General features: G+C 42.3%; 1 protein-coding gene across 2 annotated transcripts in view; it reads left to right on the top strand.

The window, feature by feature from the left end:
• SPIDR (scaffold protein involved in DNA repair) overlaps positions 1–17261 on the top strand; it is a 581260-nt gene that overhangs the window by 511067 nt on the left and 52932 nt on the right. For both annotated transcript variants that reach the window (XM_040431991.1, XM_040431990.1), the window contains one exon: positions 17030–17173. In XM_040431991.1, the coding sequence (XP_040287925.1) occupies positions 17030–17173 (144 nt within the window). The remainder of the gene's footprint in view (positions 1–17029; positions 17174–17261) is intronic.

The raw sequence follows: 17261 nt of genomic DNA, 5'->3' as shown, positions 1-17261 counted from the left end.
ATTATTAGGAACACCTGTTCTATTTCTCATTAATGCAAATATCTAGTCAACCAATCACATGGCAGTTGCTTCAATGCATTTAGGGGGGTGGTCCTGGTCAAGACAATCTCCTGAACTCCAAACTGAATGTCAGAATGGGAAAGAAAGGTGATGTAAGCAATTTTGAGCGTGGCATAGTTGTTGGTGCCAGACGGGCCGGTCTGAGTATTTCACAATCTGCTCAGTTACTGGGATTTTCACGCACAACCATTTCTAGGGTTTACAAAGAATGGTGTGAAAAGGGAAAAACATCCAGTATGCGGCAGTCCTGTGGGCAAAAATGCCTTGTGGATGCTAGAGGTCAGAGGAGAATGGGCCGACTGATTCAAGCTGATAGAAGAGCAACGTTGACTGAAATAACCACTCGTTACAACCGAGGTATGCAGCAAAGCATTTGTGAAGCCACAACACGCACAACCTTGAGGCGGATGGGCTACAACAGCAGAAGACCCCACCGGGTACCACTCATCTCCACTACAAATAGGAAAAAGAGGCTACAATTTGCACGAGCTCACCAAAATTGGACTGTTAAAGACTGGAAAAATGTTGCCTGGTCTGATGAGTCTCGATTTCTGTTGAGACATTCAAATGGTAGAGTACGAATTTGGCGTAAACAGAATGAGAACATGTATCCATCCTCTGATGGCTACTTCCAGCAGGATAATGCACCATGTCACAAAGCTCGAATCATTTCAAATTGGTTTCTTGAACATGACAATGAGTTCACTGTACTAAAATGGCCCCCACAGTCACCAGATCTCAACCCAATAGAGCATCTTTGGGATGTGGTGGAATGGGAGCTTCGTACCCTGGATGTGCATCCCTCAAATCTCCATCAACTGCAAGATGCTATCCTATCAATATGGGCCAACATTTCTAAAGAATGCTATCAGCACCTTGTTGAATCAATGCCACGTAGAATTAAGGCAGTTCTGAAGGCAAAAGGGGGTCCAACACCGTATTAGTATGGTGTTCCTAATAATTCTTTAGGTGAGTGTATATATATCAAGCAAATAAAGTAGCAGCACACCACTAAATGCGCTAAGACTGAGCGAACAGGTGAATATGTGAACAGGGTCAAATACATGACGCTAATATTTACTGCAAAGCAGTGAAGAAGCTCTTAGCGCATATTATTGATCAAAAATATGTCGAGCCCACCTACCAGACGACAAGGTACCTTCTTATGAGGTGGGACCTACTCTAACATGGAGGGTCCAGCTCCATTATTACTCTGATTAAAAACACCAAGGGGTGGGGGATGGGCGGGGATATATATATATATATGTACACACACCATATTTTTTACCCTATAAGACACACCTGCCCATTAGACGCACAAGTGTTAGAGGAGGACAATAATAAAAAATATATTTTTTCAATAGACCTCAGAAAAGACCCCCAGTGTTCTTAAGACCCCCAATCAGACCTCGGCTCTGACCCTAAATCAGGACTCGGATCAGACCCTCAATGTGAATATGAACTTAGATCAAACCCCCAATGTGAAAAAGACCCCCATTCAGACCACAGATCAGACCCCTAATGTGAATATGACCCCCAATCAGAACCCAAATGTCAATAACAGCTCAGATCAGACCTCCGATGTGAAAAAGGCCCCCATTCAGACTGCAGATTAGACACCCAACGTGAATAGGCCCCCCATTCAGACCCCCAATGTGAAAAAGCCCCCATTCAGACCTCAGATCAGACCCCCAGTGTGAATATGACCCCCATTCAGACCTCAGTTCAGTCCCCCATGTTAAACAGATTTCAGAGTAAACAAAAAAATAAAATCAACTTAGCTCTCCTGCTCCAGACGGCGCCACCACTCTTGAGATCCACAGAGCGCGCTAATGTCCTCACAGTGTGCGCAGGTCACAGCACAGCGTTTGGATCCCTGCAAAGAAGACCAGGAAGCGATAAGTACAGAGCCTGTACGGGGATCGCTGCATTCAGCGCTCCCTGGTTCTTTCTGTACTAATGAGCAGTTCCACAATGGAAGCGTTCATTAGTATTCACCCCATAAGATGCATTGACATTTTCCCCCCACTTTGGGGGGAAAAAATGTGTTTTATAGTGCGAAAAATACGGTGTGTGTGTGTATATATACAGTTGCAAGAAAAAGTATGTGAACCCTTTGGAATGATATGGATTTCTGCACAAATTGGTCATAAAATGTGATCTGATCTTCATCTAAGTCACAACAATAGACAATCACAGTCTGCTTAAACTAATAACACACAAAGAATTAAATGTAACCATGTTTTTATTGAACACACCATGTAAACATTCACAGTGCAGGTGGAAAAAGTATGTGAACCCTTGGATTTAATAACTGGTTGAACCTCCTTTGGCAGCAATAACTTCAACCAAACGTTTCCTGTAGTTGCAGATCAGACGTGCACAACGGTCAGGAGTAATTCTTGACCATTCCTCTTTACAGAACTGTTTCAGTTCAGCAATATTCTTGGGATGTCTGGTGTGAATCACTTTCTTGAAGTCATGCCACAGCATCTTAATCGGGTTGAGGTCAGGACTCTGACTGGGCCACTTAAGAAGGCGTATTTTCTTCTGTTTAAGCCATTCAGTTGTTGATTTACTTCTATGCTTTGGATCGTTGTCCTGTTGCAACACCCATCTTCCGTTGAGCTTCAGCTGGTGGGCAGATGGCCTTAAGTTCTCCTGCAAAATGTCTTGATAAACTTGGGAATTCATTTTTCCTTCGATGATAGCAATCCGTCCAGGCCCTGACGCAGCAAAGCAGCCCCAAACCATGATGCCCCCACCACCATACTTACAGTTGGTATGAGGTTTTGATGTTGGTGTGCTGTGCCTCTTTTTCTCCACACATAGTGTTGTGTGTTTCTTCCAAACAACTCAACTTTAGTTTCATCTGTCCACAGAATATTTTGCCAGTACTGCTGTGGAACATCCAGGTGCTCTTGTGCAAACTGTAAATGTGCAGCAATGTGTTTTTTGCACAGCAGTGGCTTCCTCTGTGGTATTCTCCTATGAAATTCATTCTTGTTTAGTGTTTTACGTATCATAGATTCGCTAACAGGGATGTTAGCATATGCCAGAGACTTTTGTAAGTCTTTAGCTGACACTCTAGGATTCTTCTTCACCTCATTGAGCAGTCTGCGCTGTGCTCTTGCAGTCATATTTACAGGACGGCCACTCTAGGGAGAGTAGCAGCAGTGCTGAACTTTCTCCATTTATAGACAATTTGTCTTACCGTGGACAGATGAACAGCAAGGCTTTTGGAGATAGTTTTATAACCCTTTCCAGCTTTATGCAAGTCAACAATTCTTTATCGTAGGTCTTCTGAGAGCTCCTTTGTGTGAGGCATCATTCACATCAGGCAGTGCTTCTTGTGAAAAGCAAACCCAGAACTGGTGTGTGTTTTTTTTATAGGGCAGGTCAGCTGTAACCAACACCTCCAATCTCATCTCATTGATTAGACTCCAGTTGGCTGACTCCTCACTCCAATTAGCTCTTGGAGATGTCATTAGTCTAGGGGTTCACATACTTTTTCCACCTGCACTGTGAATGTTTACATGGTGTGTTCAATAAAAACATGGTAACATTTAATTCTTTGTGTGTTATTAGTTTAAGCAGACTGTGATTGTCTATTGTTGTGACTTAGATGAAGATCAGATCACATTTTATGACCAAATTGTGCAGAAATCCATATAATTCCAAAGGGTTCACATACTTTTTCTTGCAACTGTATATATATATTGTAAGGAATCGCCTCTTATTCGGGGGGTCATTCTCACAATGATCTTCATCGACCACAGGGTTAGGGGCCAAACATTGCTGTTATTTGGCACCTCAGCAAAACCAAAACAAACAAAACACCTGCCCGGCTGGGCTCTAACTAAACATGAGGACTCCCTACCTCACTGAAAGCCCCGTTCACACATGGGAAGAACATGCGGCTTTTCCCAGCCTAACAATCCAGCACTTCCAGGCTGTAACAAAGTCCAGTACCTTTTGGGGGATTGTAGCCAAGAAGTCCTCCTGACTCTGGCCTAGCGACCGTCGATTCCAAGACCTCACGGAGTCCCCCAAAGTTCAGGCTAACACCTAGCCCCGTGGCCCCTCAGCTAGCTCGGCTGAGCCCACTTGTACAGAGCCTTCCCAGGCCTCTGCTGCACACAGACTCTTCCTCCTCCTAACAGTCTGGACTGGGCTCTTATCCCAGACTGATTGTTCCACCTGGTGCGGCCTCTGACCTGCTGATTGACAGCGAAGAAATGGAAACTCCTGCCATATCTTTCCCCTAGCAGCCGTGAGGCCTGTCACTGCCTCACAATATATACACACACTGGCATATCTGTGGGCTGCCTGTCTAATTTTTAGTTGTCTTATTTGCTTTAAGATTTTTAAGACAGAACTTTTGGAATAAAAAGTCACTTTCAGACCCTTTTTCTGCTGGAATTTTTCCCTATTGAAGAAAGAGAGCATCTGTCAGCAGATTTGTACCTATGACACTGGCTGATCTGTTGCACATGCACTTGGCAGCTGAAGACATCTGCGTTGGTTCCATGTTCTTATGTGTCCGCATTGCTGAGAAAAAAACATGTTTTAATATATGCAAATGAACCTCTAGGGGCCACGGGGGCGTTGACATTACTCTTAGAGGCTCAGATCTCTGCAGCTGCTGTGCCTTCTGCACTTCGATTGACAGTGCCAGGCAGTGTAAACGTGATCACACCTGGCCCTTACTTCTCTTAAGCTTCGTGCTGCGCCATGTGCTTCAGTATCTGATGCAGGCAGAGTCCAGGAAAGAGGCTTGCTGTGCCAGATACTGAAACGCGAGAGTTAGGAGAAGTCCGGGCCAGGTGTGATCATGTTTACACTGCCTGGCCCTGTCAATCAAAGTGGGGAGGGCGTAGCAGTTGCAGAGAGAGCTGTGCCTCTAGGTGTAATGGCAACACCCCCATTGCTCCTAGAAGCTAATTTGCATATATTAAAACTTTATTTTTCTCAGAAATGCGGACACATATGAACATGGGACCAACACAGATGCCTTCAGCTGCCAAGTGCTTATGCAACAGGTCAGCCAGTTTCATAGGTACAAATCTGCTGACAGGTGCCCTTTAAGAGGAGCAACGCCTTTTAATATTTGTGCAGATTTAAAACACCTTTTGCATAAAACACTTGGGGGAATATACAGTTACAAAATCATTATATTTCCTCCATTAAAGACCCCTGATTGTTTTGTGAGAAAACAAATGCCATGTAAATGGGCCCAGGATTGCTGATTAATGCCTCACAGCTTCTTAATGTGGTAACTATTAGCAGAACAGAAACAATTTATTAACCTTCCCTTCTGTGGGGCTATTTCCAGTGCATAGTAGCACCTATTTACCATAATGCATCCAAGTTTTATGACGCATGTGAAGGTTGATTGTGATCCAAGGAAAAACTGTTATAATGTTATTCATGATTTGAGACTGTAAAGGTAATTGGGCTTGTAGGACAAATATGAGGCATGGGCCGGCATGTAATTCATTAATCTGCGCAGCTGGTTAGAGGGTGTTAGGGGATGCATGACCACCTTAAAATTAGCTATCAGCTTCCAATTGTCTATTAGATTGCATTAAACCAGGAATAAATGATATAACAGATCGGGAGATCATTTTTCCTCCTCTGTTTCTCAATCTGCAGGATGTTCTCCGTATTCCAGAAACAGTCTTGGAGGGATCTAGCAGAGAATACAGGGGTTAATTTCCTGCTGTCCTGGTCCATTTTCAACTGGGAAGTAGTGAGGTGTGGCTGAGGGGGTAGTGCTTCATTTTGTTGTCCTATTGTCTTGTTTTAGAGGGGAGGCTCCTGCTGCAGCCAGTTGCATTACAGTCAGATATAGCACACAGTGGAGGATGAGGGGACATGACTGAGCTCCTTGGACACAGAAAAAAAGATTTGTGCATTTTCTGTGCTTTACAGACTAAACTAAGGAATGTCACACTTATAATTATTGTTGTATTGTTAGATAGACATAATTGAGGGTTTTTTAATGACCTGATGGAGAGCAAAGGGACATAAACTGTTCTTGCATAAGGTACCTCAGATGTCTGCCCATGAAATCTTCTACAGGGTCTCATGAATAACCTCTTACCGACATCTGCAGCACATGTACAGCAGATGTTGGTTGGATTTTTTAAGGTGGTGCCTGCTCAGGAGCTGAGTGGGCGCCTTAGGCACTGGGTTTTAGACACGCGGAGGCAAAGTCCATGATCGGTGATAATGCTGATCACTGACTCTTAAACCCTCAAATGCCTCGCTCAATTGCCACCATGGCATCTGAGCGGTCTTTTCCCTGGAGCACTGCGCTCCCAGGGCCCAAATGGCTTCCCCACGCCGAGATTGAGGGAATTGTTTGGTTGCTATGGCAGCCTTGGGCCTTCTGAAGGATTTGAGGTCTGTCACAGCAGTGCTCGTATGGAGCCCTGCCAACCTATGGAAAGTGAGAAGTGATCGGATGGTGGCATGTTCAACTTTTAAAAAATATACAGTACAGACCAAAAGTTTGGACACACCTTCTCATTCAAAGAGTTTTCTTTATTTTCATGACTATGAAGGCATCAAAACTATGAATTAACACATGTGGAATTATATACATAACAAAAAAATATGTCAAAATATGTCATATTTTAGGTTCTTCAAAGTAGCCACCTTTTGCTTTGATTACTGCTTTGCACACTCTTGGCATTCTCTTGATGAGCTTCAAGAGGTAGTCCCCTGAAATGGTCTTCCAACAGTCTTGAAGGAGTTCCCAGAGATGCTTAGCACTTGTTGGCCCTTTTGCCTTCACTCTGCAGTCCAGCTCACCCGAAACCATCTCGATTGGGTTCAGGTCCGGTGACTGTGGAGGCCAGGTCATCTGGCGCAGCACCCCATCACTCTCCTTCATGGTCAAATAGCCCTTACTTTCAAAGTTTTCCCAATTTTTCGGCTGACTGACTGACCTTCATTTCTTAAAGTAATGATGGCCACTCGTTTTTCTTTACTTAGCTGCTTTTTTCTTGCCATAATACAAATTCTAACAGTCTATTCAGTAGGACTATCAGCTGTGTATCCACCTGACTTCTCCTCAACGCAACTGATGGTCCCAACCCTATTTATAAGGCAAGAAATCCCACTTATTAAACCTGACAGGGCACACCTGTAAAGTGAAAACCATTTCAGGGGACTACCTCTTGAAGCTCATCAAGAGAATGCCAAGAGTGTGCAAAGCAGTAATCCAAGCAAAAGGTGGCTACTTTGAAGAACCTAGAATATGACATATTTTCAGTTGTTTCACACTTGTTTGTTATGTATATAATTCCACATGTGTTAATTCATAGTTTTGATGCCTTCAGTGTGAATCTACAATTTTCATAGTCATGAAAATAAAGAAAACTCTTTGAATGAGAAGGTGTGTCCAAACTTTTGGTCTGTACTGTACATAAAAAAAATCAAATCATGACTTTCTCTATATTAAAACTAAACAAAAAATAAAGATCATTGGCATCACTGTATCTCAAAATGCCCATGCTATTAGAATATAAATATATCTATCCCGTATATTGAATGCTATAACAGAGGGAAAAAAAATATTTTGTTATTGCTTCACCTCCTTAATTTTTTTTAAAATTGTTGTTTAAAAAGTCATACACACCCCAAAATGATATGGTATGGACAAAAGCAACAAATTGCTCTGAATAAATGAGCCCCCACACTACACAGTAGATGTAAATGTGAAAAAGTTATGGGGGTCAAAATATGGCAATGCAAAGAGAAAATGATGCCTTAAAAACAAAACTTGTTAAACTGTGGCAGAATTGCGTTGTTTTTTTTCCATTACATTGTGTGCAATCTGAAATGGTGCCATTAGAAAGTACAACTTGTCCCACCAAAAACAAGCCCTCATACAATAGAATTTATCGACTACAGTAAATGTTTTTCAATGCCTTGTATCTTGTTCCTTAACCTAGTATATCCTATCTAGAATAAATATTACATTGTTGCATCCACTTAGGTCTCAAAACTGTTTATAGAAATGTATAATTTTTGAAGTGATTTTAAATAGTTTGATCATACTAGGCCTGTGGATATGGAGACTGCACTGATCTGTTTGTTAGCTGTTTTTTATGTCTATAGTTAAATAAAAACATCCATATTATAATGCATACATCTACTAATACCATTGCTTTACAAGCACAACTCCTACACACAGTTTTGGTCGTCAACAAGAAAGTTTATTCATACTTTCCATAAACAGGAATGAATGGATTGCTCAATCATGCAGACAGAAGGAGAGCTCGGTCTACGAAAGTTGTGAGGAGAGACAAAATTAAGCAAGGAGATTAAAAACACCAGTACATCGAATGGCCATTTTATTTAGTATCACTCAGCCAGAGGTATCAGGGTATGGCCACACGTGGTGTGAATGCTGCAGAAGTGAGTGTAGAAAGTCCACAGCTTTTACATGAGCAGCAAAATGGATGAGACTTTCAGAAATCTCATCCACACACTAGGGCAGTGATGGCTAACCTCCGGCACTCCAGCTGTGGCGAAACCACCACTCCCAACATGCTCCATTCATTTCTGTGGAGTTCTGAGAACAGCCAAGCAAGTGTGCATCTTGGGAGTTGTAGTTTTACCACATCTGGAGTGCCGGAGGTGAGCCATTATAGCACTATGTGAAAAACGCAGTGTAAACTGACTTGCACTGCGGGTTTTCATTCTGCAGCATGTCAAATTATACTGCAGGTTTTACCTATGGTTTTGAACCTTTGCACTGGAATTCCTGGACCAGTGCATAGAGAAACACTCTGCTGATTTCCAGTGACCAATATTTTGCACTAGAGTCGTCCCTTGTGGACATACAGAATTTTTCGATGCGTATATTGGCCATGCAGTTTTAACAAAAATGTATTTCACCTGTAAAAACCTTATGGTGAAATAACTGTGGTTATTTGCTGAAAAATGCATGTAGGTTTTTTGCATTTTTAGTGTGCAATTTACCTCCCCATCTGAATACATCCTACGTCTTCCGTTACACACACACTTTTTGTGGCAGTCTTTTTGGGCTTGCAAAAAAAAAACAAAACATGAAATTCATGGATTTTTTCAAATTCAAGTTTTTTGAAAGACATTTTTACGTGCCTTATCTTCTGGCTTTTTTCCCCTGTAAAGAAGTCTTTGGAAAAATGAGTATAAAAAACACCATACCTAGAGCATGCTGCTATGTTCCATGAGTGAGACTGCTTTAAAGCAGTCATCTGGCTGCAGCGTTTTGTGCTCAAATAAAAAAAAAAAATTCTACAAATGCGATGTGTTTATATCACGTGCCCACAAGTGGCTAGTCACCACTGGCGGGTGTCATTGGCTGAAGAGGAGCATGTGACTATGCCCATGCTGTGACGGAAGAAAACAAGCCGGGAACCTGGAAGATGGACGAAGCGGGAAACAGGTAAGTATCAATCTTGCACTTACTGAGTCAGGCTACCAGCATTACTTATTCCTGGACAACCCTTTTTAAGGGGTTGTCTGGGAGGGAGATGGTATTTTTTCAAATCATGGGAAAAAATAAAAAAAAACAATACTTACATCATCAATCCCCAACCACTGCTATTCCAACGCTTACCCGGTATCTGCTGGTCTCCACTGTGGTCCTGGCTCAACACACAGGAAATGCCCAGCCTTACCCAGTGACTAGCAGGTATTTTCGGCATGCCAGGCTGGGATTGGAGAACAGCAGAAACCAGGTAAGGCTACTTTCACACTTGCGGCAGAGAGATCCGGCAGGCAGTTCCGTCGCCGGAACTGCCTGCCGGATCAGGCAAAATGTATGCTAACTGATGGCATTAGTAAGACTGATCAGGATCCTGATCAGTCTTAAAAATGCCTGATCAGTCGAAAAAATGCATTGAAATGCCGGATCCGTCTTTCCGGTGTCATCCGGCAAAAACGGATCCGGCATTTATTTTTTCACCTTTTTTTCAGTCTGCGCATGCGCATACCGGAACGACGGATCCGGCATTCCGGTATTCTGAATGCCGGATCCGGCACTAATACATTCCTATGGGAAAAAATGCCTGATCCGGCGTTCAGGCAAGTCTTCAGTTTTTTTAGCCGGAGATAAAACCGTAGCATGCTACGGTTTTATCTTTTGCCTGATCAGTCAAAACGACTGAACTGAAGACATACTGATGCAAACTGAACGGATTACTCTCCATTCAGAATGCATGGGGACATACCTGATCAGTTCTTTTCCGGTATAGAGCCCCTGTGACGGAACTCTATGCCGGAAAAGAACAACGCAAGTGTGAAAGTAGCCTAAGCAGTGAAACGGCAGTGGCAGGGGATCAGTGAAAGTGCTGCTTTAATTTATTTTTTTACACTATTCTGCCCCCTTATCTAAAGAAAAACATTATCCTGCTCCATTACATTGATTTTTGGTCTTTGGATTCCTTATGTGCTGCTTGTGAGGTCAAGTAAATCACTGATGAATATCTATCAGGTGTCTGCCTGAAGCTGGACATACACTTAATAGTTGTCTATTCCTCCTGAACGTGCATGCTAGACACATCTGGCAGCAGCCTAAGGGCTGTAGTACACCAACAAATGATCTGACCAATTTCTGTCCAATCAGACCAATAGTTGGTGTGTATAACAAAAGATCTGTATGTAAATGGTCATCTGACCAATGATTGGTCTGAAAATCTGTTAGATAATCTGCTGGTGTAATATCGGCCTTATTCCCTTAAGAACAAAAGGATTGGGCATACTGAAATCCAACAACCTAAACCTGATCTCTCCGGACATCCGCAGTTGGGGGAAGTCAGGACACCAACATGCACATTAGGCGCATCTGGGGGTTCAGCCAACATTCATCACTTCAACTCTATTATACTGCATTTCTTCGGGATGAATTTTCATAAAATTGATTAACGTTTTTAGGTTGTAAATATTCATTTTGGCAAACAATTGTGATCACTAATAATAGTCAAAATTCTCTATACCTAATTCTTACTTATGTGACCAGACCAAAGTATTTTACTGAAACAGTAGTAGATGCTTTGAACAGACTTCCGCAGATGTGGATGGAAATTGAGCAGTAAGGGCCCATTTACATGGGTTGTCACACAGTAAATCATCAGGAACAAACCATTCCTTCCCAACCATCATTATCGATCAGTCATTAAGCTGCAGTAGTGCTGCGTTTACGTGCAACAATCCTCCTCTCTTTATGGCAATGAACAATCGTTACTGTGATCATTCATTCCCATACAGAGTCATTGTTTGTGGGCAGAGCATCCTTGTTTAGACAGGGTAATATGCTGCCAACAAATGAAGATTTCAGATGTCACATGAAAGATGTGATCCATCGATCAAGTCTTTGCTCTTCAAGTGTTCAGCGGCACCTTTACACGGGGGAGTTAGTGCGTTTGTACGAGCACTTTACCTGAATTTACACATGCCTGGGATAAATGTACGTATCCTCAGACAACAATTAAAAGGCAGTAATATAAGGGCAGACTAGATAGATCTTCTGGTCTTTTTTTTTGCCATCAGTCTTGTTCCTAAATGATAATGAGCAACAATGTTGATTAATAAATGATAAAAATTTGCAAATGCTGGCAATTTCATTAATGATTAATTTATCAAGAGTTTCCCATTGTTATAAAGAAACACCCTGTCCATATGCCTGGTAAGGCTGGTGCCCCATCCGCTACATGACAACAAATTGCTGTGTGGCAGTGCAGCCATTGAACTGAATGGGTTCGCAGTATGACCGGCGAGTTGCTGCGACCATGATCCCAGGATTAAATCTGTGAAGCCACACACACCCATTATAGCCAATGGCCATACTGTTTTGCAGTGAAATCGTGCAGCCATAGGTCACTGCGGGTGGGCGGGGTTTCGACCACCTGCATCTTCAGATCATGTGGTCTTACTCCAAGTATACCTGAAGAAAAGATTGCCGGAGCTGCCAGAAGCCATACCCCTTGTCATCTGCTGATGGTGGAGTGACTCTTTAAAGAAGAGCTTGTCGTCATGAGACAGTCCATTTAGTACCAATTCACCTGGGCAGATTTTGGTTAGATATCCATATGTTTTGTCTCAGCTACTGTAAATTGTCCTTTATCTACTGGGATGGCTGACTGACAAACCTGTGTGGACAGGAGAGGGAGGGAACATCCATGTACAGCTTCATATGTGTGCTCTGACCACACTTGAAGGACTTCATGGAGTAGCTGGACTGCATGCAATGAATATATGTAATAGTTTATTTGCACAAATGAATTTATTTAACTTCTTTTGTCATGATAATGTTACTTCAAAGTTACTCTCCAGCCAAAATATGTAAACTTTTTTTGGCTGGAGATTTGACCTGAATAATTATTTTTGCACAGAGCAGGGTTGCAGGGTTATGCTTATAGCAGCCTGCTTAGGCAGATGACTAATATTAGTATCAGCAGCTTACTTGCACAGATCGGACTGCGGAGCAATGTTCAGGTAGCCTGTTCCGGCAGGCAAGCGGTGGATCGTCCAGACACAAACCGCAACATACAGAAGTTTGTGTCCAGCGGGTTCTCCGCTTGTCAGTCGGATGCAAACAGAATGTCTGACGGACTCCATTATACTTTATCCAGGTCGCTCCGCAGATGTGAAGCTAGCCTAACTATTCATTCATCCCCACACTAAACTCCAACTAGAGCACATTTGAAGGGATGACTAAGTCAAACTGTATATTTAGTTTTGTGATTTTAAGGCAAGGGCTACACGGCGACACCTGTCGCAGCCAGGATTGCTGAGTAGCGGTGATTCCATAGAAATGAATGGGATCACTGCGCAGTCGCAAGAAATCCAACACAGCTGGATTTTTTGTGACTGCTGGGGCGATCCCATTCATTTCTATGGAATCATCGCTACTTAGTGATACTGGCTGCGACAGGTGTCACCGTGTAGCCCTTGCCTAGAGGAAGTCTGTCACCTACAAAACCAGTTTCAAAGGAAGCATACTGTAAAATAGTGTAAGAAGCCTAAAGCATAACCATACCTTTCTTGTGAAAATCGAGTCCTTTGATCCTGAGAATGCTTCTTTCATTTTTACACAAATAAGGTTTTCGGTACAGCGGGACCCAGCACCTCCCCCTCTTGTTTGATTGACAGACCCTGAGGTTTCTGATCCAGTAGTGATGACATAGGGGGAGGCAGGTGCAGTAAATGGGGAGGCTCCATCCACTTAAAAACTTACTTGCATAAAAATAGAAGGAAGCATTTCTCAAGATTAGAAGAGAATTTTCTCATGGTAGTATACTTACTTTTAAACAAGACTCCAACAAGCCCTAATAGTACAGTAAAACCGGTATAGAACACCTGCGCTGACTCCAGATCAGTATTTTGTATGTCAATGCGCATCCCCATTCCCTGCTGTATGTCTGCAAACCAGCCATGAAATGCATCGAGAGGACTCCTGTGCACGCGCAGATAATGGACCCCAGGAGAAATCCTCTCTATGCATTTCATGACTGGTTTGTGGGCATATAGCAGGAGAAGGGGGCAGAGGGGGGGATCGACATACAAATTACTGATCTGGAGTCAGCAGCAGATGTCCCATGCATGTATTTCTGTACTTACTGGCTGACATGTTACATCTGCTCTTGGCAGCTGAAGACATCTGTGTTGGTTCCATGTTCATATGTGCTCGCATTGCTGAGAAAAATAATGTTTTAATATATGCAAATGAGCCTCTAGGAGCAACGGGGGTGTTGCCATTACACGTAGAAGCTCAGCTCTCTCTGCAACTGCTTCGCCCTTTCCAATTTGATTGACAGGGCCAGGCGTGATCATATTTACACTGCTTGGCCCTGCCAAGCAAAGTGCAGGGAGCTGAGCTTCTAGGTGTAATGGCAACGCCCCCATTGCTCCTAGGGGCTCATTTGCATATGCTAAAACTTTTTGTCAGCAATGCGGGCACATATGAACATGGGACCAACACAGATGCCTTCAGCTGCCAAGCGCACATGTAACAGGTCAGTCAGTTTCATAGGTACAAGTCTGCTGACAGATGCCCTTTTTTAATATTTATACAATTTTTAATATTTATGAAAAAATTTGAATCCTTCGTACTGGCAGAATCATGCACATACAAAGGTTTATAACCAAAATGGCTGTGTGACTATGACAAGTTGTATTTGTAAGTCATAGCTGATTTTATTATACCATACCGGTTTAGAAGCTTTCATCTTTAGTGATAAGGGCAATATGTTTCTTTCTTTCTAATCTAAATGGCATGCTGATCACATGAAGATGGAATCATAGATATCCTTTGGTATGTGATCATTTTGGCAACAACTTTGTTTTGCAGGCTGCTGAATAGAATTACGACTGTATAGGACTGTATTCTCTGGTTACTTGTTATTCTCCTTCAATCTTGCTAAGGCACTCAAACATTTTGAGGAGGAACATATTTTTGTGCTTAAAGAATTCCTCATGCAAAGAACAAAATATTATTGGCCAAGCAGCTGTTTCTATTAATCCTGAGCAACTGAATGTACCAGACTTTAATTAACTCCCAGTTGTTTGTACCAAGTATAGGGGTTCATGTGAAGATTGAAGCCATTCCAAGCATATCCCAAAAAATGGTGTGTTAGTAATTAAGGCCTGTATTACACCAACAGATTATCTGACAGATTTTCTGACCAATCTTTGGTCAGATGGCCGTTTACACACACAGATCTTTTATTGTACACACCAACTATTGGTCTGATTGGACAGAAATTGGACAGATAATCTGGTGTTGCAATACAGGCCTAGATACCAGGAACATAAGGAGGTGAAAATGTCATGGCTTATAGCATCTTCTCTTGCTTTTTTCTTGAAAATATATATATATATTTCCAATGCACTGATTATCAGTGTTAATTTGTTGAAAACCTTGTACTTTTGAGCTCCACTGATTGTAAGATAAGACGGGGTAAACTCACTGAGCTGATTGGCATCTATGTAAATCCAAAGTACACACATCTTTATGAACTGAAGGGGAAATGTATTATCCCCTGTGTGCCAGAAGACTAGCGGCAGTAAGTCGCAAGGTTTGCCTCACATCATGGTTGAGTAACATTTTTCAACATTTTGGGGGGTTTTGAGCCCCCCTGTCCACTCTTCCAAAAAGTGTGCAGAACGGAGCCGGCTTAGGCTACTTTCACACTGTGAGATCCGTTTCAGGGATCTCACAAACGGTTCAAAACGGATCAGTTCAGCCCCAATGCATTCTGAATGGATAAGGATCTGTTCAGAATACATCAGTTTGGCTCCGTTGCGCCTCCATTCCGCTCTGGATGCGGACACCAAAACGCAGCTTGCAGCGTTTTGGTGTCTGCCATGCGATGCGGAGCCAAACGGATTCGTCCTGACTTACAATGTAAGTCAATGGGGACGGATCCGTTTTCACTGACACAATATGGTGAAGTTGAAAACGGATCCGTCCCCCTTTGACTTTCAATGTAAGTCAGGACAGATCCGTTTTGACTTAGACTTTTTTTTAAAAAGAATAATGCAAACGGATCCGTTCTGAACGGATACCATCGTTTGCATTATAGGTGCGGATCCGTCTGTGCAGATACCAGACGGATCCGCACCAAACGCAGGTGTGAAAGTAGCCTCAGCTGGCCCGCCACGTAATGCGCGCCAGGAAACTGGCATAGATTATAGCGAGATCTACACCAGCTCCCTTGCACACAGATCTGCATACACGTGCGTCGTAATAATTGTGGCACATCTGATGCCATTGGGATATAATTTAAAGAGTACCTCTCCCCTCTCCTGACATGCCTGTTGTTATCTGTAAAAAGGTGGGCATTCTTCCTGGCAGTGCGACACTACTCTCTCGGGATCTCTCAGGGTATGTGTTCAAAACATGAATTGCTTTCCAGGATTTTTCATTTATATATCGTATCGCACTTATTATGTTAGCAGAGTTTATCATTAGAGGTTTTTTGTATTAGGCTACAAGGTGTTGGTTTATATTTGGTTACTATTATGTAACAATTTGAGTGACATGAGACCGTTTGTCACCATTTGTATTAACCATTTATGACCCTGAAGCTGAATTCAATTACATTTATATATACTTTATATTACTTAGAATTTTGCAAGCACGTATATGTGCATTTTTACAGATACTCTATGAGACACTGAGTGTCTTGTTTCCCTCTAGTATTTTTCAGCAATACTTATTTTTATATATTTGTATTTTGTGTGATCAAAGATCAATACGTTATGTTAAATACTTTTGTTCCAGACCTGTATCTTTTGTTTTTGTTGTTGTTGACACTCCATAATGTAAAACCTGATCACATGATCAAGAATTGTGGATCATTACAAATTCATCCTAATTACACTATTTATCTTTTTCTTAATTAACTAATTAACTTAAGCCTTTGTTATTTCTTCCTAATCTATCCCTTCAGGGGGCATCTAAATCCAATCACCGCCTATCTGTTGATCAGTTAAGTGGATCCTCACATTTTGTAGGATTTTCCTTGCCTAAAGGCGGCCATACACATTAAATAGCTGTTGTCTATAGATTGTTCATCCGACAGCTATCTCTCCTGACTCCCTCGTACACATGCTGGTTCAGCTCAGCCGAACGTGTATATGTATTTACCGGGGAGAGGGGAGAAAGCCCGATCCTTCTCTCTCTCGACATTATCTGTCAGGGCAGAGTCGGGAGCTCCTCAAACACTTTAAACTGTTGGCCAAGCCAATCATGCATGTCTGAAAAATAGTGACAAAATAATAAACCATTGGCAGACATCTTGAAGCGCTTATCTCCCAAGGGAACGAAGGATTTTTAAGGTCCAACATGTCCAGTCCTTTTGTTGGGAGATAGTTAGAATTAACTCGACGAATGTGTGTGCGACCGCTGTTACACATAATATAACCAAGACTACTAATGCCATTATGTTCACGGCAATCTCTCCAGGTACCAGAAAACCTTCCTGCTCCCAGCTTCTGTTATATTCTTGCTATACGTCATGAAAAAGGCGGTGACAATATAAAGCAGGAAAATGCCACCACGGATCTGTACCTGCCACCTGTGGTTCACAGTCTGGAAGAAATCCTGCAGGTAATTCATTAAGCTTTAGATCTAGTACATACGTATTTTTTACTTATCCATCAGAAAATGGCAAAGTAGATTTTTATCATTACAGTAA

Source organism: Bufo bufo, chromosome 5 (assembly GCF_905171765.1).
Source record: "Bufo bufo chromosome 5, aBufBuf1.1, whole genome shotgun sequence".
In the NCBI taxonomy this organism is placed as follows: domain Eukaryota; kingdom Metazoa; phylum Chordata; class Amphibia; order Anura; family Bufonidae; genus Bufo; species Bufo bufo.
The sequence above is the reverse complement of the archived record's forward strand: the minus strand, read 5'-3'. Positions and strand labels throughout refer to the sequence as shown.